The 21,704-nt window shown below is 44.1% G+C and overlaps 1 protein-coding gene across 1 annotated transcript in view; it reads right to left on the bottom strand.

The window, feature by feature from the left end:
* LOC117349220 (basic phospholipase A2 PC20-like) overlaps positions 1-3,681 on the bottom strand; it is a 36,122-nt gene extending 32,441 nt beyond the window's left edge. The window contains exons 1-2 of the mRNA XM_033922413.1: positions 3,583-3,681; positions 461-513 (exon numbers count right to left, since the gene is read on the bottom strand). Coding sequence (XP_033778304.1) covers positions 461-500 — 40 coding nt within the window. The 5' untranslated portion in view covers positions 501-513; positions 3,583-3,681. The remainder of the gene's footprint in view (positions 1-460; positions 514-3,582) is intronic.
* Positions 3,682-21,704: the final 18,023 nt, after the last annotated feature.

Consider the following 21,704-nt stretch of genomic DNA (forward strand, 5'->3'; position numbering starts at 1 on the left):
TCTTCTAGGCACACGATCTGTGCCTGCGCTAGACGGGAAGGGGGGGGGTAAGTTTAAGTTGTTCGGGCGGGGGGGGGGACGGTTCACGTGGGGGTGTGTGTTGGTTGGAGCGAGCGGGGGGGGGGAGCGATGCTGGTTATTGGGGGGGGGGGTAACGTATCAAAGCGAGTTTCCATTATTTCCTATGGGGAAACTCGCTTTGATAAACGAGCATTTTGGATTACGAGCATGCTCCTGGAACGGATTATGCTCGTAATCCAAGGTACCACTGTATATATATTTGTGATTTTAGGTGGTGAATACATTTTGCATTGGCGTTTTAGACCTGTATTCTGATCTGCTATATATATTTTTTGTATCCACACAGAGCTTACAGGTGTTCATGGAACATAAAGACATTTGTACTGTAATGTAAGACATTAGTCAAAGCTACATTGTTACAGTTAGAAGCTGGACTCACAGGAGATGAGGAGGGTGAGGAATACAATGTAATTCTTCATTTCTGCACAGAACCTAGAAGAGAAATGTAAAAATAAGACAGACTTTATACTGTCAGGTCCCAGAGACAAGGGCAGCTCCTAGAGAACCCCCCCCCCCCAGTTCAATGGAGTTTTAGGGCTATCCAGGAATATAAGGTTTGGAAGTTGAACTACCTGCTTTGACAGGTTGACCGTTTGGGGGAGAAAGGTGACTAAAGTAGCGGATCCAAAATGTTGAGAATGGCCAATTTTTCACGCCATGGGTCCATAAACAGTTTGAAAAATTTACATTTGACTTTCTATCATTTTTTTCATGTGAAAGGATAGGGTTTGAGCTGTTGTACAGTGTTCCCCCCGCAAATTCGCGGTTCGCAGACTCACTGATTCACGGTATTCTGCGACCGCCTCTTCCTGCGCGTCAGAGCAGCTCCAGATTGGTGTAGGCTGACTTTAGTAACAGGAAGAGGCGGTCGGAGCATACCGCGAGTGATTTTTCTTCACTCGCCGGCGCTCCAGCTGTCCTCTCCTGCCTCTCCTGCCATTTGACGGGTGAAAAACCGTATCCGCAGTTTTTCAAAATTCACGGAGGTTCGATAACTAAGTCGCAAAAGAAATGTTCTTTCTGAACAAAGAAGGAGCCCGAGAGCTTGTCTCAAAGGGCGTAGAGTAACACGGGGCTGGGAGGCCCTCGTGTTGCATGTAGGCAAGCTAGGGTGGGGTGGAGAACCGTTAGAAAGGTAGAATTAGTAAAGAAAAAAGGGGAGGGGCTCACGCCAAAAGGAGGGTCAGGGATTGGATAATGTAGGTAAAAGGGGCGTTCTACATAGGAGTTGTTAGAACGAGCCTTGGAGGACTAGGTTTATTGCAGGTCCTCCAAGGCAGATTTTTGTCCCACCCTCCCACCCTTGGTTGAGGTCTTCGTGGCGTGGGAGGCGGGTCTCCTGAGCTACTGGGTGCTGGGGCTCATCCGGCGATGAGCGGTGGGCCGGCTGGGAGCCGTGCCTTGGGGTCAGGTGACCCGGGTTAAAGGGGCAAGAGGTCATGCCACCCCTCAGACACTTGCTGTTGGTGGTGGGGTTGGGGGCAAAGGTACTGTTTACACAGAGTAGCACGGGAGGAGCTTACTGAGGTTGATTGCCAATTGATGTTCAATATGTTAATGAAGTTAATTTATTGGTTAATGTGATTCAATAAAGAGCTGCCTGCGGCTATTTACCACAATAAGGTGTTTTGGTTTTATTAATGTTGGGTGCAGAGAAAAAAAAGGGGGGGGGGGTAAGGACAACAGAAGGGACTATCCAGATCCCGATGTTACAAGGCATTTACGACTCATATTTAAGAGCTCTACTGCATTCATCAGATCGATGCAAAACAAACGAAGCATGAAGTTGCCTGAATGTACAAGCCAGTTGCAGGTTACATTATACTGACGATGTGATGGCAAACTTCTTTATTGATTCATTCAATTTTCTATACTGTTCTCCCAGGGGAACTCAGAACGGTTTACGGTCTGACCCAGTGGGCTCACAATCTATCTAATGCACATGGGGCAATGGGGGGATTAAGTGACTTGCCCAGGGTCACAAGGAGCAGCGTGGGATTTGAACCCACAACCTCAGGATGCTGAGGGTGTAGCTTTAACCACTAGAAATCAAAATGTAGTAAAAGTAAGCCAAGTATAGACAATGAAGCCATTGTGACATCACTGATGAGGTTGGCTCTTAGGCACTGGTGGAATGAGGCATTATGATGTCACAATCCCAGCTCTGGTTATCAGACTATTTATTTATTCAATGTTCTATATTGTTCTTCCAGGGGTAGCTCAGAACGGTTTACATGAATTTGTTCAGGTACTCAAGCATTTTCCCCACTTATTTTAAATTGGAAGAGGGTATCATTTCTCATAGCTGCTAAATCCAGCCACTAAAGATCGAAATCTATAAATGATAGAGTTTTAACAAATTCGTAACACCCCCAAAAAAACGCTCAGCGTTTTTCTATAAAAGGCACTCAAAGTTAGGTGCCTTTCAAAGAAAAGCAATTAGCACTGGGAACTGTGCCTAACTTTAGGTGTGCCAGTTACACCAATGGTGTAAATCCTTGCACCTAAATTGGTAATGGAACCCCCTTACTATATAACTACATGTGTAAATTCAAGGCACAACCCTAATGTGCCTATAACCCTTCCCATTCACACGCCACTTTTTTAACTCACATGGACCCATGCGTCAAATTGTAATTCAAACTAATTAGCACCAATAATAAACTTCTGCTCGTAGTGTGGCAAGAACTAATGACTTTCCATTTGAGAACATCTTACTTCCTGGTCATCTCTCCTGTTTGTAATCAATGTTCTTATCTCTCCCTATTGTCCCCCCACCCCGTGAGCATTGCTCAGCTGGTAAGTCCCTCCTTTCTGTGCCCTTCTCTTCAACTGCCAACTCCAGACTCCGTCCCTTCTGCCTTGCTGCGTCGTATGCTTGGAACAAGCTGCCCGAATCCCTACGGCAGGCACCATCTCTGGCAGTGTTCAAGGCCCATTTAAAAGCCCACCTCTTTGACAGTGCTTTCGACTCCTAACTCCTCTCACCTTGGGTTCTGCATCCCCAACCCTATATTTTGTGTCCGTCTGTCCAAGTTTGACTGTAAGCTCTTCCAAGCAGGGACCATCTATAAATGTCAAAATGTACAGTGCTGTGTACACCTTCCAGCGCTATATAAGTAATTAGCAGTAATAGTATATTCTACTCTTCTAAATGTTTCATTTCCATATGTATATATCGACATGTACCCACTGTATGTATGCCTTGTGCCTTTCTTACCAAAGGTCCATCAAACCCAGTAGCCCATTCTCATGGTGGCCAATCCAGGTCCCTAGTACCTGGCCAAACCCCAAAGAGTAGCAACATTCTAGAATCTCAGAATAGCAGCATTCTGGAACCCTAAACCATAGCAACATTCCATGCCACCGATCCAGGGCAAGCAGTGGCTTCCCCCATGTCTGTCTCAATGGCAAACTATGACTTTTCCTCCAGGAAATTGTCCAAACCTTTCTTCCTCCTATCCTCAGAAACATCAAACAGCTACATATTAATGAGCTCACCTAAAAGCGGCACCTTTTTTTCTGTCTGCTGGAAATGTCTTGGCAGTTCTGCCGTTATGATGTCCGGATGTGTGACATGATCTTGTGGTACAACTCCTTTTAAATAGACCCTGGCATAGGTTCAGAGAGGTAGGGCATACAAGGTTGTTGATTAATTGCAGAGTTTTGTAAGCGAAGGATGAGCAGAGTGTATCTGAATGCAATACCTTGGACACCGCAGTGCTAGCTGGCAGTTAGCCAAACCTGAAAACTGAGAACATGTGCAGGTTCCTCAAATTTGTTTCCAAAGAAATGAAGACAGTGCCAAAAATATTCTATTGAAGTGTCTAAGAATGGCTTAATTGCCTACCGTTTGGAACATTGCTGGTGTCCAACTACTCAGTTGTAAGCTTGACACTTGTCTGCGAGAAGTGGAGTTCTTCTATGACCAGGGATTGACGTGACCCAACAATGGCGCCCCGTCAAGTGCACGAAGGACAATGGCGCACTGTCAATTAGAAACATAGAAAAAAACAGCAGAAAAGGGCTATAGCCCACCAAGTCTGCCCATTCCAAGTATCCCCTCCCCTGAATTTACTCCCTTAAAGATCCCACGTGAGTATCCCATTTTCTCTTAAAATCCGTCACGCTGCTGGCCTTTATCACCTGGAGTGGGAGTCTGTTCCAATGATCCACTATTTCGGTGAAGAAGTACTTCCTGGAGTCGCCATGAAACTTCCCTCCCCTGATTTTCAGCGGATGCCCTTTGGTGGTCGAGATATCATCTTCTGACTCGATGCGTCCCGTGATGTACTTATATGTTTCAATCATATCTCCCCGTTCTCTTCTTTCCTCAAGTGAGTACAGCTGCAATTTTTTTAATCTTTCTTCATACGTGAGATCCTTGAGCCCCAAGACCATCCTGGTGGCCGTTCGCTGAACCGACTCGATCCTCAGCACGTCCTTTCGGTAGTGTGGTCTCCAAAACTGAACACAGTACTCCAAGTGAGGCCTCACCATGGCTCTGTACAACGGCATCATAACTTCAGGTCTCCTGCTGACGAAACCTCTGCGGATACACCCCATCATTTGTCTTGCCCTGGAGGAAGCCTTCTCCACTTGATTGGCAACCTTCATGTCCTCACTAATGATCACCCCTAGGTCGCGTTCCGCCGTGGTCCTAACCAAGGTCTCACCATTTAGTACATAAGTTCTACGCGGGTTTCTCTTACCCAGGTGCATTATCTTGCATTTTTTAGCATTGAAGCCTAGCTGCCAAGTAGTTGACCATTGTTCCAGCAACAGTAGGTCGTGTGTCATATTATCAGGTAATAAGCTTTTGCCTACTATGTTGCAAAGTTTGGGGTCGTCGGCGAACAGTGATACCCTTCCTCTAAGTCCTTGCGTCCTATCTCCATACAGTGGATACTATTTTGTGTTTCTGAGGGTTACGAAGTATCTCTCCTTTTTGAGGGGTGGGGAACCTCCCCCCCCCACTTAAATATTCACTTGGTATCTAGGGTTAGGTTTAGATGAGGATTACTGACTACATAAAAACATAGAAACATAGAAGATGACGGCAGAAAAGGGCCATAGCCCATCAAGTCTGCCCTCTCTCACGACCCACCCCTTTGAATTTACAGACCCACCCCCTTTACATCTTTAGAGATCCTACCTGAAAATCCCATTTACTTTTAAACTCTGACACGCTGTTGGCCTCAATCACCTGCAGTGGGAGTTCGTTCCAGCGATCGACCACCTGTTCTGTGAAGAAATACTTTCTGGAATCACTATGAAATTTCCCTCCCCTGATTTTCAGTGGATGCCCTCTGGTGGACGAGGGTCCTATAAGACAGAAAATATCCTCTTCCACATTGATCTTGCCTGTGATATATTTAAACGTCTCAATCATGTCCCCTCTCTCTCTTCGTTCCTCGAGTGAGTACAGCTGCAATTTATTCAGCCTTACTTCATACGGGAGATCCTTGGGCCCCGAGACCATCCTGGTGGCCATTCGCTGAACCGACTCAACTCTCAGCACATCTTTCCGGTAATGTGGTCTCCAGAATTGAACACAATATTCCAGACGAGGTCTCACCTTGGATCCGTACAACGGCATTATGACTTCTGGCATCCTGCTGACAAAACCTCTACGGATACAACCCATCATTTGCCTTGCCTTGGAGGAAGCCTTTTCTACTTGATTGGCAGTTTTCATGTCATCAGTAATGATAACTCCTAAGTCACGTTCTGCCGTGGTCCTAGCAAAGGTCTCACTACGTTACGTTTGAAATCTTCATATACTCAGTTTTGTATACTTTTGAAGACTTATCTCTTTGAACGCACTTTTTCATAACTGTAATAAGTAGAGAACACATTTTTGCAGTGATGGAACAGAATGAGTTTACGTTTTCTGTATGAAAGTAGTGTACTATCCTATGTTTAATGCAGGGATCTCAAAGTCCCTCCTTGAGGGCCGCAATCCAGTCGGGTTTTCAGGATTTCCCCAATGAATATGCATTGAAAGCAGTGCATACACATTGATCTCATGCATATTCATTGGGGAAATCCGGAAAACCCGACTGGATTACGGCCCTCAAGGAGGGACTTTGAGACCCCTGGTTTAATGGCACTCTCCCTCCCCCCCTCCCCGCTTTTGTATTATTTGATGCATTTTATGGTAATCCACCTTGAATTGTGCTGCAATTAAGGCGTTATATCAGGTTCAATAAATGATATGCCAAAATCAGCCTCTGTGAGTGAATGAGCTCATTGAAACCCAACCATGGATCACCCACTCCTCCCCTTGATCTAGTTTGTCTTGAGGGTTTTTTTGTTCTTGCCAAAAAATCTCATAGGGTGCAGCATTCTGGGTAAAGTATTATTAAACAGTTGCTAACTTTATATATATTATATATATGAAAATATTATATATATATATATATATATATATATATATATATATATATATATATATATATATATAGGATCACCAACAAAGATGTTCTTGGTCATAGAAACCAGAGTTGTCCCTGGAAGGCAAGATTACCAGACAGAAACTGACCTAGTTTGGACATGTGATGAGGGCGAATTCACGAGAACAGGAAGTGCTACTCGGAATGGTCAGTGGTAAAAGGAAGCAGGAAAGACCAAAGGCCCGTTGGCTGGAGACCATCAAGAATGACACATCCAGCAATTGAAATAAGACGTGGAAAATGGAAGCACGGCGAAGACTGGTCTACAGAGTATCCAAGGTTGGACACAGCTGAGTGGATAGGAGTAGTAGTATATGGGTTTTGCCAGATGCTTCCTAGTGACCTAGACTGGCGACTGTTAGAGACAGGATCCCCGATATTCTGTCTGGGTTTTTTTTTTTTAAACGCTGATTGTTGCTAGCTAAATTATACCCTGATATTCGGTGCTGGGCCCTAATAGGCACTGGTGTTGAATTTCAGGATGTAATTCTGGGTGGCCTGGCTGCCCAGATATTATGTGGTCTCAACTGATTAATCGGCTGGCCACATAACTGGTTCCCCTCTGTCTTCACAAACATGCCCCCTCTTTCCTTTCTCTCCACAACCCAGCCCACCCCATCCCCCATGTCTGGCAATGCTCCCCCCTACCTGAATACCTGAATGTCCAGTGGGGTGGGGGTGGGGGAGTTTGATGGGGGCAGCAGTGCGGCCCCCTCACTCCTGTCCCTTGCTGGTGCCTCTGTAAAATGGCTGCTGTGTCCTCTTGTGGCTGCTCATGGTACTACAGGAAGTACTATGAGCTTCAGCGAGAGGTTGCAACAGCCATTTTACAGAGACATTGGCAAGAGGCAGTGAGGGGGCTGTGCTCTTGCCAACGAACCCCCATTGGACTACCAGGCATTCAGGTGGAGCTCCTGGCAGGAGATAAGGTTTGCTGCGGGCTGGGGTGAGGGGGCATTGTTGAGGATTCAGGGTGTTGGGAGGGGTCTTAGGAGCTTTTTTTTAAAAAAACAAACAAGCTCTTCCCCAGCACCACCCCCTGGCTCACTCCTGACTGGTCCCCTTTTTGGCACTGTCCGTCTTAGTGATGCTGAACATGAGTGGTTGGGTAGCAACAGGCTATTTAAGCAGTCCAGAGCCACTCTAGTCTACTTAAATCATTCTGATTATCAGCCTCAGGATGTTATGCGCAGTAGACCCTTTCTCTGACCCAGCAAGGCACATTTTATGCTCTTCTATTTTTCTTATGCTGGTTTTCTTTTGGGATCATCGTGATCTGGGCCTCTATTTAGGAAGGTGGCACTTTTTGATCTGGAAAAACGTTACAGTTTAGAGTGACATGGATGGTGCATGTTGCTCGGCAAAAGATTTACAAGAATCTGTCTTTGGGCTGTCAGGTGCTGGTGCTTTTTAAAATTTCTTTGTCAGATACTATTCTTAAATCTATTGTTTTCAAGCCTGTTGGGTGCAAATAGAGTTCAATTGAATAGAGGATCAATATTCATTAATGACAGAGAAAGAAAAGGACTTATTTGTAGCATCTAAAGTTGATCAGAAGTTAATAAGTCTTTCATAAATGCTACGAAATTCTAAAATCAAGTATCTTTCATTTTATTAATATCTTATAGTTAGATTAATTTTAGGTAGCTTAAGGACAAATAGCCTGTCAGCACTGTTTCCTTTTTCATAATATAACGGTCTTGGCCTTTCTCAACTGAAAATAGGTTTCAACAGTCAAGAGCTGTTGCAAATTCCCCCTAGCTGAGCGAGTGCTCTTAGGAAGACTTTCTAATTGCTTAATTCGATACCCCTCCCTCTTCGATATATTAAGTCCCTCTAAACTTTCTCTTTACTAAGTCTTTCAACTTTTCATTGGAGTTCCTTTCTATATCAATTCCTGTAAACCGTGCCAAGCTCCACATTTGTGGAGAGGATGCGGTATACAAACATATGGTTTAGTTTAGTTTAGATGAAAACATTATAGAAACAAATCACCAAAATTTAGGCTCCATGTTTCCATGGGCAGTGAACTCGTTCTTCAAGAAATCCTACGTACGTAACTGGTCTAATCGAATGCTCGTAGAAATGCGTCTGTTTATTTATTTTATTTTTTATTTATTCAATTTTTCTATACCGTTCTCCCAGGGGAGTTCAGAACGGTTTACATGAATTTATTCAGGTACTCAAGCATTTTCCCTGTCTGTCCCGGCGGGCTCACAATCTACCTAATGTACCAATGTTTAGGCATGCTCATGACAAGTCTCCGGCTTGTGTAAATGCGAGCACTTAAATGCAACATTTACATGTGGCAATATAGTATTCCGTAAGTTAAGCATGTTGGCTCCGCCCAGGACCATGTCACTCCCCTGAGAATTAGGTGTTAAGGTAAACCATTTGCATATGTAAATTATAGAGCAGTACTTAGCATGCTGCTGCAAATGTTCACTACGTCCTATTCTCTAAATAGACAATACAATGGACTGGACCAACAACTGAAAAGACTGTGATATAGGCGTTTAAATGCTTAGAAGGTATTAAGATGCAAACTGATTATGTTTAGAGATGAGAAAGCAGTAGAACTAGAGGTCATGAGTTGTGGTTGCAGGGTGGAAGACTTTGGAATAACATCAGGAAACACTTTTTCACAGAATTGGTAGTGGATGCTGTGGTGACAGTGGTTAGCTGGGTTTAAAAAAGGTTTGGACACGTTCCTAGAGGAAAAGTCTTTAATCTCCTATTGAGATAGACATATGGGAAGTCACTGCTTGGGATCAGTAGCATGCAATGTTGTTACTATTTGGGATTCTGGAGTCTTGCTACTCTTTGGGATTCTATATGGAATCTTCTGCTTTTAGGGATTCTGGAATCTTGCTACTTTTTAGGATTCTGGAATCTTGCTACTCTTTGGGATTTTATATGGAATCTTCTCCTCTTTGGGATTCTGGAATGTTGCTACTCTACAGGATTCTGGAATCTTGCTACTTTTTGAGATTCTGGAGTCTTGCTACTCTTTGGGATTCTAGAATGTTGCTACTCTACAGGATTCTGGAATCTTGCTACTTTTTGAGATTCTGGAGTCTTGCTACTCTTTGGGATTCTATATGGAATCTTCTCCTCTTAGGGATTCTGGAATCTTGCTACTTTTCAGGATTCTGGAATCTTGCTACTTTTTGAGATTCTGGAGTCTTGCTACTCTTTGGGATTCTATATGGAATCTTCTCCTCTTTGGGATTCTGGAATCTTGCTACTTTTCAGGATTCTGGAATCTTGTTACTCTTTGGGATTCTATATGGAATCTTCTCCTCTTTGGGATTCTGTCAGGTACTTGTGACCTATATTGGCCACTGTTGGACCATTGGTCTGACCCAGTATGGCTTTGCTTATGGTTTTCTTCTTAAGTTGCATCTGCATCTTGGGAGTGCAACCAAGTTTAGGCGCCATATATAAAATCCAGGGGTTAAAACACATGCTACAAACACCCCCGATACTTAGTGCACAGGTTTTGCACTTTCAGCGCATTCATTTTTTGCATCTATTGTGCGGTAAGTGCAAACTTTTACTGCACTTTAGTAAAGCAGCCTTTAAAACCCTCTGCAATCTCACAGCTCAGGTTATGATGTTGCACAGAGCCTTTTGTGGTCACCTTGCACAAGAAGCTGGGAGTCTGTGTCCAAACAGGGTTGTAGCTCTGTAAGTTCTGTTGGAAGCTTGCAATAAGAGCCAAGGTACATCATTTCACAACATCCTGGTCTTTGTTCAGAAACAGATCATCAGACTCCATGTTCAGAGGTGATATCACTTAAAGTACTAGGTTGGATTCAGTGGCGTAGCGGTGGCATCGCCTCACCCTCCCTGCCCTGTACTTGTTTAGCTTCAACCGGTGGAAGCAGCATCTCTAACTTGCTACTGGCCCCAGCTTTCCTTCGGACGTTATTTCCTAGTTGTGGGACCCGGAAGTGACGTCATAGGGGAGCGCCGAGGCCGGTGCACGGAGCAGGTTGGAGCTGCTGCACACGCCAGCAAAGAGCTCGAGGTACATTGGGGGAGAATTGAAGGCGCGTGCACGGCAGGGGAGTAATGGGAAGGAGCGGGGGGGGGGGGGCAGGGAGCAGGAGAGGTGCTGACGCCCCCACCTAGACAGCGTCTAGAGTGACCCGTTCCCCCTTTACTATGCTACTGGTTGGATTTACCAGTTGAGAGAAAGATTCACCCCCCACCCCATCCCATCCCATTCCCAGCACTGAAAACTTGTTTTCTCCATCTTCTTCCTGAAGGTACCTTTTAGGATAAGGCCCTCCGTTAGTAGTGCAGAGACTTGAGCCAGAGACTGAAGAGATGTAAAAAGGCTTTTATTAAACAAGCATATATGCTGGACTTCTGGGCAGAACTGGCTGCATAAACAGAAGACCCTGAGGATCTCGGACACAAAAGTTATATAGTGTCCTAACCAGTTCAAACCAGTTCTAATCAGCTCTGACCAAAAGGTAACAGCAGAGAGAAAAACAAAACCATAAATCCATCCTATAATCTATACATCAATGGCTAGCTAACATCTACATTCCTTTGCCTCCTGGCTGTACCAGGCACTAAGACAGATACATAGAACAGGCCTGCATGCATACGTGATTTCTCAGAGCAATAAAATGGAGTCACAAGTTGCTGTTTTTAGTTTTACTACCCACTGATCTAAGATGGAGTTTTTCATATACACCGTGACCCAGGTATGTCAGCTAGCTAGGGATCCTTCATTCCCAACTTTTCTTCTGTAGGCTAGCTGACTAGCTGGGTTATGGGAGGTCAGGGCCATCTGTATCAGAGGTGGGGACTGGGTGATAGGAGGAAAGGGCCAGGACTAGGGCGGTGGTACTTTTGTCAATCGTAGTCCTAATAGTATGGTTAAGGGTTTTTAATAAACATGGTAACAGGCAAGGAAGAACACAAAATATGACAGAGAATACCAGGAAAATTATGGTGAGGGCTTTAAAGAGTCCTGGTTTGGAGGCCCAATCAGTCAGTGAGTTGAGTCCAAACATATCAGCAGAAAAACCCTTCCAAGTCTGGACAGGAACGTGAGCTAATCTGGTAATTTTATCTATGACCTCTTCAACCACAAATCCTTCATCATCTAGTTGTAGACAGCAGTTGGAGAGACTGGGACAGCCAGATGTTCTCCTTCGGATAACGGGAGGAGGAAGAAGGCTGGTTTGATAGTGCCCAGAACACAAGTGCCAGTCCAATTTGAGGGTAGAGTGGGGTATGCCGTTTTCCCACAGATCCAGTAGTATCCTTCCGGTGCAGCCCAAGGGGCAGAAGCAGGCAGGTTGAGGTAGACATTTAATGTGGTAGCATTGCCAGTAGTATTCCATCGTCTGGGTATTTTTAACTTAGGATCTCCGGTCCAATAAGTCCAACCGGGCTGAGAGGTGCTGTATGCAGTGTTTTGCCAGAATGGAGTTTTTCAGAGGCCAGCTGGGTGCCCCCGCAGACATAACAGTTTGTCAGATTTAAGGTGGCTCCTATGGCTTCAGCGAACTGTATGAAAAGGTTGCGGGTGGTGGCAGAGGGCACAAAGTCTTGTTGGTCTAGTTTCATATGTTCATAAAAGTCAGGAAACACAATGCTGTGTTGTTCAGGGGTCCGATGTCTCTCAACGAGTTTGATGTGTAAGACAGTACCAGGGTCTGTGCCCTTACCGTATATCTGTAGGCCCACAAGATAGCGAGCTTTCCGGAAGCTATCGTCGAGGTTCCATTTAAACGGCTGTAGGATAGTGAAGTTAAGTGGATTACAGTTCTGGAGGCCACAGTCAGAGGTAGTCACCCCTTTGGATAATATGGCTCAGGTGGTAGGCAGTCGGGTCATACCCCAAGTAGCCCAGGATACACATCTCCAGTAGTTACAGTAGTAGTGTTCGGAAGACCCTTCACAGTGGGACGGCTTCTGTCCCGCCAGGCACATGTAATTATCATTGTGCATATATTCCCTCCTCCATGCCAGGGCACCACAACGTCCAAGGAAGGTGGGGTTTTGGTCCATGGCATGGCAAGCATCAAAGAGGACTGAGGCCGGGACATAGGGATTAGTGACCAGGGTTTGTTGAATCAGGGGGCCCTGATCCCAGACTGACCTGACCTCTATCCAAGTATCCCTATTAGTTGCTTTGGGGTCAAAACAGATCTGTGAATCTCCATTATTACATATAGAATATTCAACCTTGTTATATATACATACAGGGGTCACTAGTTGACCCTTACACTCATAATTAGTTTGAAATCTAATAACATTTTCCGTTTTGCCCCCATTGTCCACTAGTGCCACATAAGGGGCACACCCAGGCGTGGGAGGGGTAGGGGACATGGACAATGTTGGCAAGACGCAAATCACAAGTAGTATATACACAACAGAGTTCATATTAAATATCTTGACAGATCTCTGGATCAGACGTGCGTGATTACTCTTCCAGAGTGTGGGGCAGCCGCGTGATTTTCAGTTGAAGGTCAGTAGGCCCTTTTTCACAAATATACTCAGCAGCGGGCTTCACACGGCTGTAGTGAATCCAAGACTCATGGCGAGACAATTTGACAGCTGTGGGGGAAGCAAGTAAGACAGTGAAAGGCCCTGTCCAAAGGGGTTTCAGCGGTTCTTTCTTCCATACTTTTAGCCACACTTGATCCCCAGGTTTGTAGAGGTGAACAGGGGTTGTAATTGGTAACGGGGCTCTAGAAATGACCCAGTTCTGTAATTTCATAATGGTCTTTCCTAGCTGCTTTATCTCTGCGTCTGTGATAGCGTTCCCTATCTGTTCAAGAGACTCAGGGTCTGGGCTGACTATCGGCGGGGGTCGGCCATACATGAGCTCAAATGGGGACAACCGATTGCGTTTACCTGGGGTACAGCGGATGCGAAATAGAACAGAAGGAATCAGTTTGGGCCATGGCAGGCGGCTTTCCTCTGCCGCTTTTCCGAGGAGGGTTTTAATAGTTCTGTTGATGCGTTCAACTTGGCCAGAGCTCTGGGGGTGATAGGCCGCATGTAATTTCCAGGTGATTTGCAGAGCCCGAGAGACAGCTTGTGTGACTTGTGATATGTAGGCGGGGCCATTATCGCTGCCAATCACTAGGGGCAGGCCATAGCGAGGGATGATGTCATGGAGTAAAACCTTTACTATTTCCCTACTTTTCTCTGTGCGCACTGGGTAGGCCTCTGGCCACCCAGTGTGGGAATCAATGAAAACCAGGAGGTAACGGAACCCATGGGAGGGGGGCAAGTGGGCAAAATCAGTAGAGAGGACTTGCATGGGGTGCGAACCGATAGGCTGGTGACCAGGAACGGGGGATCTGACAGAAGAGGGGTTGTGTCGGAGGCAAATGACACAGCGGAGTAGGACATGGGAGATGAGTTGAGAGAGATTCGGGATATAGAAATTCTGTCGGAGAAGGGTGCGGAGGGCTGGGTTACCGGCATGAGAAAAATCGTGTGCACGTTGGACAACAGTGAGGGCCAGGAGTTGAGGGACGTACAGGAGGGGGGTGGATGTGTGAGAGGAAGGTATAGTAATCCATCCAGATGGGAGGGTACAATGGCCAGATTGCTGCGTGGCCCACTTGCGCTCGGGGTCAGTGTACTGGGGGGAAAGGGAATGAAGGAAAGGTTGAGGGGAGGAAAGGGATAACAGAAGAGGGGGTGTGGGCGGACCTTGGAGGGCCGCCTGGCGAGCCGAGCGGTCAGCCAAGGCATTACCGCGGCTGATGAAATCACGGAGGCGACGGTGGGCCCGGCAGTGCATGATAGAAACTTTGGAGGGTAACAAGATAGCATCCAAAAGGTCCAGGATGAGCTGGTGGTGTTGGATAGGGGATCCAGAGGAGGTGAGGAAGGAGCGCTGGCGCCAGAGGGCAGCGTGGGCGTGAACAGCTAGAAAGGCAATTTAGATAGGAAAAAAAAACAAAAATGCAAAAAGGGAGAGAAAAATCTCCAAAAATGGCCAATGGTATAGTTGGTTTCCTTGGGGCACCCCACAAACCAAACAGATAGACAACACAAAGATTACAGGGCATAAACAAACATAGAAAACAGAAAAGGCGTGGAACTTTTCTTCCAGCTGGCAAGGATTCAGAGCTGAACTTAAATCTGCAGAGAAATGCACAGTTATACAAAAACAAACGTCTATCATAGCACGAATCATAATTGGGTGCACACAGTGGCAAAGTAAAGTGCGATATAACACATGGCATAATAATCACATAATCATAAAAGGCATCTAAATGGTTACTGGAACATCCGAAAGAGAAAACGTAAGAATGTGATCACTCTGGCTTGGTGCCCTGCCAATTACATTCATAAGGCAGACAGGGACGCAACTGCTAGGGTGTGCTTCAATCTTGAAAAATAAGCAAAACTTACTAGGTAAAGTAAGATACAGTGTACAATGTTAAATATAGAGGTATTCTGAAGTATGGCAATGTCAATTCAAAGGAAAAAAAAGAAACATGTTAAATGTTAAGTGCAAGGTCATTTCAAGGTTACTGAAAGCAGAACATTGTCCTCCTTCTCTGGGTAGAAAAAGGCTCATTGTAACAGGTCCAGAACAGCTCTGTATGTATGACTGCGAAGGAAAAGAAGAGACATTTTAACGTGACACCACCCCTGAGGTCACTTAGCCATGTTCCCTGCAGGCAGACCTGGAACCCTTGTCTGCCACCTGGGTCCCGCTACACTCTGAGGAGTGGGCACTGCTGCAGACTAGATGTAGCTACTTTAGTCTGCACTGTCCGTACATAATAAGGACACCCTTCCTCTGGAGTTTGAACTACCAAGTTTATTTTAAAGGTATTTCTGTTTCCAATTGTATTTAAAACCTGATTGATAATAACACTTTATACAAACATGCATGGGAAGAAAGGATTCATAAAGAACACCAGGATAAAGACACAATACGGGAAAGCAAGGGAGACCGCTATTGATTAAGTCCCACTGGCTACCTATTAGCCACCGAATTACTTTTAAGATATTATTCTTGGTTTTTAAAGTTCTAGCTTTCAATGAGCCTCAATTCATGTCTAGAATGATCATTCCTTATTATGCCCCTCGTTCTCTACGATCATCATCACAAGATTTATTAACTGTCCCTTCCTTAAAAATTGTGGGTACAAGAAGAAATGACATGTTTTCTGTTACAGCGCCACAAACGTGGAATGCACTGCTACTGTACATCAGAAAAGAAAAAGATCTTATCTCTTTTATAAAACTCTTAAAAACTTTGTTATTTAACTTTGTACTTGTGTCTTAAAATTGTTTGTCCTCTAAAATGTTTTTTTTTTTTTTTTTTTTAATTGTTCAGCGCTTAGAATGTTTGTATAGGCGAATCATCAAATAATAATAAAACTTGAAACTTGAACTTGAATTATCAAGCCCATGTTTAGCAAATATTTCAATTTTCAGAAAAATATGGATACTTAACCTCTATCATTGTTAGTCTTGTACTTTAAATCCCCCAACACTGGAATACAAAGGCAGGAATGTGCCCAACACAAACCCCACATGTCTGACAAACGGTCGCTTTTTTTTTCTTTTTTATTACCAGCAGACACACTTTGACAACTGCGAGAACACGTAAACTATCTGGCTCAACTTTCTTTAAATTACTCAATGTCTGTAACAAATCCACTGCACGCAACATATATCTAAAATCACAGTCCTTATTCTCGTTCATCAGTGCGAACTCACATTCTTAATTCTGGCTAGATCCACACGCATTTTACCCTGTTAAGCAACTTACACTATCCTGTCTGCAACTTTCGGCAAAACAATCATGCTGGCTTGCTTTACCAACTTTTCCCAGGTTTCCAACCTAAATGCTATTTCCATCTCCCCGGGTAATTTCTCAACATCACCAATTTCTCGTTCTCTGTGTCTTGTCAGGTGTCCCCAGAGCTTTTGTTTTTTTAATTTGACAAGTATGACAAAAAGTTGATTATATTCCAAATACTAAGCCTTTGACAACAATAAAAATAAGGATGAAGAAAACAATAAAAAATCTTAGGGTCGCCATAATCGCCAGAAAAGGCAGTTGTAAAATATTTAAGCATGATCTGAAGGGGCTCGATGGTGTTCTGACCCATATTATACAATCTATATATGCACCCAACAAAAGTTCCAATTTCCAGAAACCAGAATCCTATATACCTCTCTGTGCTTCACAACAGATTAAGAAGTTACTAGACAGAAGAGATAGAGACAGGATAGAGAAGGAATCAACTTCTCACTTACCAAGACAGGTCCGGTACCGGCACAACAAAACCAGGAGCCAGAAATCTCCACCGATTCGTTCCTTCTCGAGGTGCAATCCGTTGTCTTCGACGAGAAACCGTTCCTGGTCAACCACCAGGTTAATGCCGGCTATTACGGGTCTCGTAGGAGGCAAGGTTTGAAATCCTCTGAGGGAGACGATCGTGCCAAACAGGCTCAAGTCTGTAGATCAAGTCCCTGTTCGGGCGCCAAATGAAGGTACCTTTTAGGATAAGGCCCTCCGTTAGTAGTGCAGAGACTTGAGCCAGAGACTGAAGAGATGTAAAAAGGCTTTTATTAAACAAGCATATATGCTGGACTTCTGGGCAGAACTGGCTGCATAAACAGAAGACCCTGAGGATCTCGGACACAAAAGTTATATAGTGTCCTAACCAGTTCAAACCAGTTCTAATCAGCTCTGACCAAAAGGTAACAGCAGAGAGAAAAACAAAACCATAAATCCATCCTATAATCTATACATCAATGGCTAGCTAACATCTACATTCCTTTGCCTCCTGGCTGTACCAGGCACTAAGACAGATACATAGAACAGGCCTGCATGCATACGTGATTTCTCAGAGCAATAAAATGGAGTCACAAGTTGCTGTTTTTAGTTTTACTACCCACTGATCTAAGATGGAGTTTTTCATATACACCGTGACCCAGGTATGTCAGCTAGCTAGGGATCCTTCACTTCCTGTGGTAAGAGGGATAGTGTAGCTGGTTTTAAGAAAGGCTTGGACAAGTTCCTGGAGGAAAAGTTCATAGTCTCTTATTGAGAAAGACACAGAGGAAGCCACTTCTTGCCCTGTATCGGTAGCATGGAATGTTGCTACTCCTTGGATTTTGGCCAGGTACTAGTGACCTGGATCTGCCACCGTGAGAACGGGCTACTGGGCTTGATGGACCATTGGTCTGATCCAGTGGGGGCTATTCTTATGTTCAAATCTTTTTTTATTTATTTAATTCCATAAAGCATTCTTCTATCCCTCCGCTCTCTGCATCCTTTATTCAGGTTGCTCCGGATATTAAAAAGAAAAGCTGTGCCCTATTTTCAGAAAAACTTAAGAGCGTGAGCTTTTAGTTGAAAATGTATCTTAATTTTACAGATAAAAAGTTACACTTATAAATTTAGACAGCATTAGAGGGGATATGATAGAGACTTACAAGATCATGAAGGGCATAGAGAGAGTAGAGAGGGACATAAAGAGAGAGAGAAAGGGAGACAGAGAGAAATAGAGAGAGAGAGAGAGAGAAAAGGAGAGAGACAGAAATAGAGAGTGAGAGAGAGAAAGATAGAGAGAGAGAGAGAAAGAGAAAGATTGGAGAAACTGGGACTCTTTTCACTGGTGAAGAGGAGACTTAGAGGGGATATGATAGAGACTTAAAAGATCATGAAGGGCATAGAGAGAGTAGAGAGGGACCGATTCTTCAAACTTTCGAAAAATAAAAGAACAAGAGGGCATTCGGAAAAGTTGAAAGGGGACAGATTCAAAACGAATGCTAGGAAGTTCTTCTTTACCCAACGTGTGGTGGACACCTGGAATGCGCTTCCAGAGAGCGTAATAGGGCAGAGTACGGTACTGGGGTTCAAGAAAGGATTGGACAATTTCCTGCTGGAAAAGGGGATAGAGGGGTATAGATAGAGGATTACTGCACAGGTCCTGGACCTGTTGGGCCGCCGCGTGAGCGGACTGCTGGGCGCAATGGACCTCAGGTCTGACCCAGCGGAGGCATTGCTTATGTTCTTATGGGAGAGGAGGAGATAGTGGATTCTGCGGATGGACCATTTGGCCTTTATCTGCCATCATGTTTCTATGTTACTAAAGTTCTGTGACATCACAATGCAGGTGCAAAGAGCCTTAGCCTATAGGAAGAGGAGATGCAAATGTTAAGAGCCTTAGCCAATGCGCTTCCAGAGAGCGTAATAGGGCAGAGTACGGTACTGGGGTTCAAGAAAGGATTGGACAATTTCCTGTTGGAAAAAGGGATAGAGGGGTAGAGATAGAGGATTACTGCATAGGTCCTGGGCCACCGCATGAACGGACTGTTTCGATCAAAAAAAGTTACAAGGGGGGGGGGGGTGTTTCGATCAAAAAAAGTTACAAGGGGGGGGGGGTGTTTCGATCAAAAAAAGTTACAAGGGGGGGGTTCCTGGGTCCGAACACAAATCATGACGTGTGTTACGTCTGCACGTTTTGACGTTTTTGCACGCATGCAGGTAAGCACCGGGAGCGGTGCTTCACTATTTAAAAGTTCAGCGTCCTGTCAGCCGGTCGCCATTTTCATAATCCCTTTACACGGAGGACTTAAGAAAATCTGGTTCCGTAAGTTGCTTCATAAAATTTCGTTTGAAAGTTGTATTGAACTGTGTTTAAAGACTGTTGCAACAATGTATTTAAGGAAGAAATATAATAAGTAAAATGTTTCATTTCAGGCACTGCTTAATTTCCCCTGAGGAAGCCACATGAGGTGAAACGGTGGCCCCGTTGGGAACCAGTGCTGACGAGCAAACAGATAAGTGCTTGCATAATTGTGCACTATCTATTAAAAAATTTCTATATTTATTTCCAAAAAAGTAAAATTGTAAAAAGAATATTTAAACAAACAATTCAAAACGTTAACTTGTGCTTGCTGCCAATGAATGAGAGCTTGACTGATGAAATGCAATATATTTAAAGATTTTGCTAGATGATTCAGTCTCTGAGGCACGGCCAAGTTTTCTAAGAAATCATTCAGGAAGTAATTGTGTACCATAGAATTCAATTGATACTTCCCTAGTATTTGTAATTTGGGGGTGTTTCGATCAAAAAAAGTTACAAGGGGGGGGGGGTGTTTCGATCAAAAAAAGTTACAAGGGGGGGGGGTGTTTCGATCAAAAAAAGTTACAAAGGGGGGGTGTTTCGATCAAAAAAGTTACAAGGGGGGGGGTGTTTCGATCAAAAAAAGTTACAAGGGGGGGGTGTTTCGATCAAAAAAAGTTACAAGGGTGGGGTGTTCGATCAAAAAAAGTTACAAGGGGGGGGTGTTTCGATCAAAAAAAGTTACAAGGGGGGGTGTTTCGATCAAAAAAAGTTACAAGGGGGGTGTTTCGATCAAAAAAAGTTACAAGGGGGGGGTGTTTCGATCAAAAAAAGTTACAAGGGGGGGGAGTTTCGATCAAAAAAAGTTACAAGGGGGGGGTGTTTCGATCAAAAAAAGTTACAAGGGGGGGTGTTTCGATCAAAAAAAGTTACAAGGGTGGGGTGTTTCGATCAAAAAAGTTACAAGGGGGGAGGGTGTTTGGATCAAAAAAAGTTACAAGGGGGGGTGTGTTTCGATCAAAAAAAGTTACAAGGGGGGGGTGTTTCGATCAAAAAAAGTTACAAGGGGGGAGGGTGTTTCGATCAAAAAAAGTTACAAGGGGGGGTGTGTTTCGATTTTCCAAAAAAAAGTTACAAGGGGGGTGTTTCGATTTTCCAAAAAAAAGTTACAAGGGGGGGGTGTTTCGATTTTCCAAAAAAAAGTTACAAGGGGGGGGTGTTTCGATTTTCCAAAAAAAAGTTACAAGGGGGGGTTGTTTCGATTTTCCAAAAAAAAGTTACAAGGGGGGGGTGTTTCGATTTTCCAAAAAAAAAGTTACAAGGGGGGGGTGTTTCGATTTTCCAAAAAAAAGTTACAAGGGGGGGGTGTTTCGATTTTCCAAAAAAAAGTTACAAGGGGGGGGTGTGTTTCGATTTTCCAAAAAAAAGTTACAAGGGGGGGGTGTTTCGATTTTCCAAAAAAAAGTTACAAGGGGGGGGGTGTTTCGATTTTCCAAAAAAAAGTTACAAGGGGGGGTGTTTCGATTTTCCAAAAAAAAGTTACAAGGGGGGGGTGTTTCGATTTTCCAAAAAAAAGTTACAAGGGGGGGGTGTTTCGATTTTCCAAAAAAAAGTTACAAGGGGGGGGTGTTTCGATTTTCCAAAAAAATTCCAAAAAAAGTTACAAGGGGGGGGTGTTTCGATTTTCCAAAAAAAAGTACAAGGGGGGGGTGTTTCGATTTCCAAAAAAAGTTACAAGGGGGGGGTGTTTCGATTTTCCAAAAAAAAGTTACAAGGGGGGGGTGTTTCGATTTTCCAAAAAAAGTTACAAGGGGGGGGTGTTTCGATTTTCCAAAAAAAAGTTACAAGGGGGGGGTGTTTCGATTTTCCAAAAAAAAGTTACAAGGGGGGGGTGTTTCGATTTTCCAAAAAAAAGTTACAAGGGGGGGGTGTTTCGATTTTCCAAAAAAAAGTTACAAGGGGGGGGTGTTTCGATTTTCCAAAAAAAGTTACAAGGGGGGGGTGTTTCGATTTTCCAAAAAAAAGTTACATGGGGGGGGTGTTTTCGATTTTCCAAAAAAAAGTTACAAGGGGGGGGTGTTTCGATTTTCCAAAAAAAGTTACAAGGGGGGGTGTGTTTCGATTTTCAAAAAAAAGTTTACAGGGGGGGGTGTTTTCGATTTTCCAAAAAAAAGTTACAAAGGGGGGGGGTGTTTCGATTTTCCAAAAAAAAAGTTACAAGGGGGGTGTGTTTCGATTTTCCAAAAAAAAAAGGTTACAAGGGGGGGGTGTTTTCGATTTTCCAAAAAAAAGTTACAAGGGGGGGGTGTTTCGATTTTCCAAAAAAAAGTTACAAGGGGGGGGTGTTTCGATTTTCCAAAAAAAAAGTTACAAGGGGGGGGTGTTTCGATTTTCCAAAAAAAAGTTACAAGGGGGGGGTGTTTCGATTTTCCAAAAAAAAAGTTACAAGGGGGGGGTGTTTCGATTTTCCAAAAAAAAAGTTACAAGGGGGGGTGTTTCGATTTTCCAAAAAAAAGTTACAAGGGGGGGGTGTTTCGATTTTCCAAAAAAAAGTTACAAGGGGGGGGTGTTTCGATTT

This window comes from Geotrypetes seraphini, chromosome 15, assembly GCF_902459505.1.
Source record: "Geotrypetes seraphini chromosome 15, aGeoSer1.1, whole genome shotgun sequence".
Classification (NCBI taxonomy): Eukaryota; Metazoa; Chordata; class Amphibia; order Gymnophiona; family Dermophiidae; genus Geotrypetes; species Geotrypetes seraphini.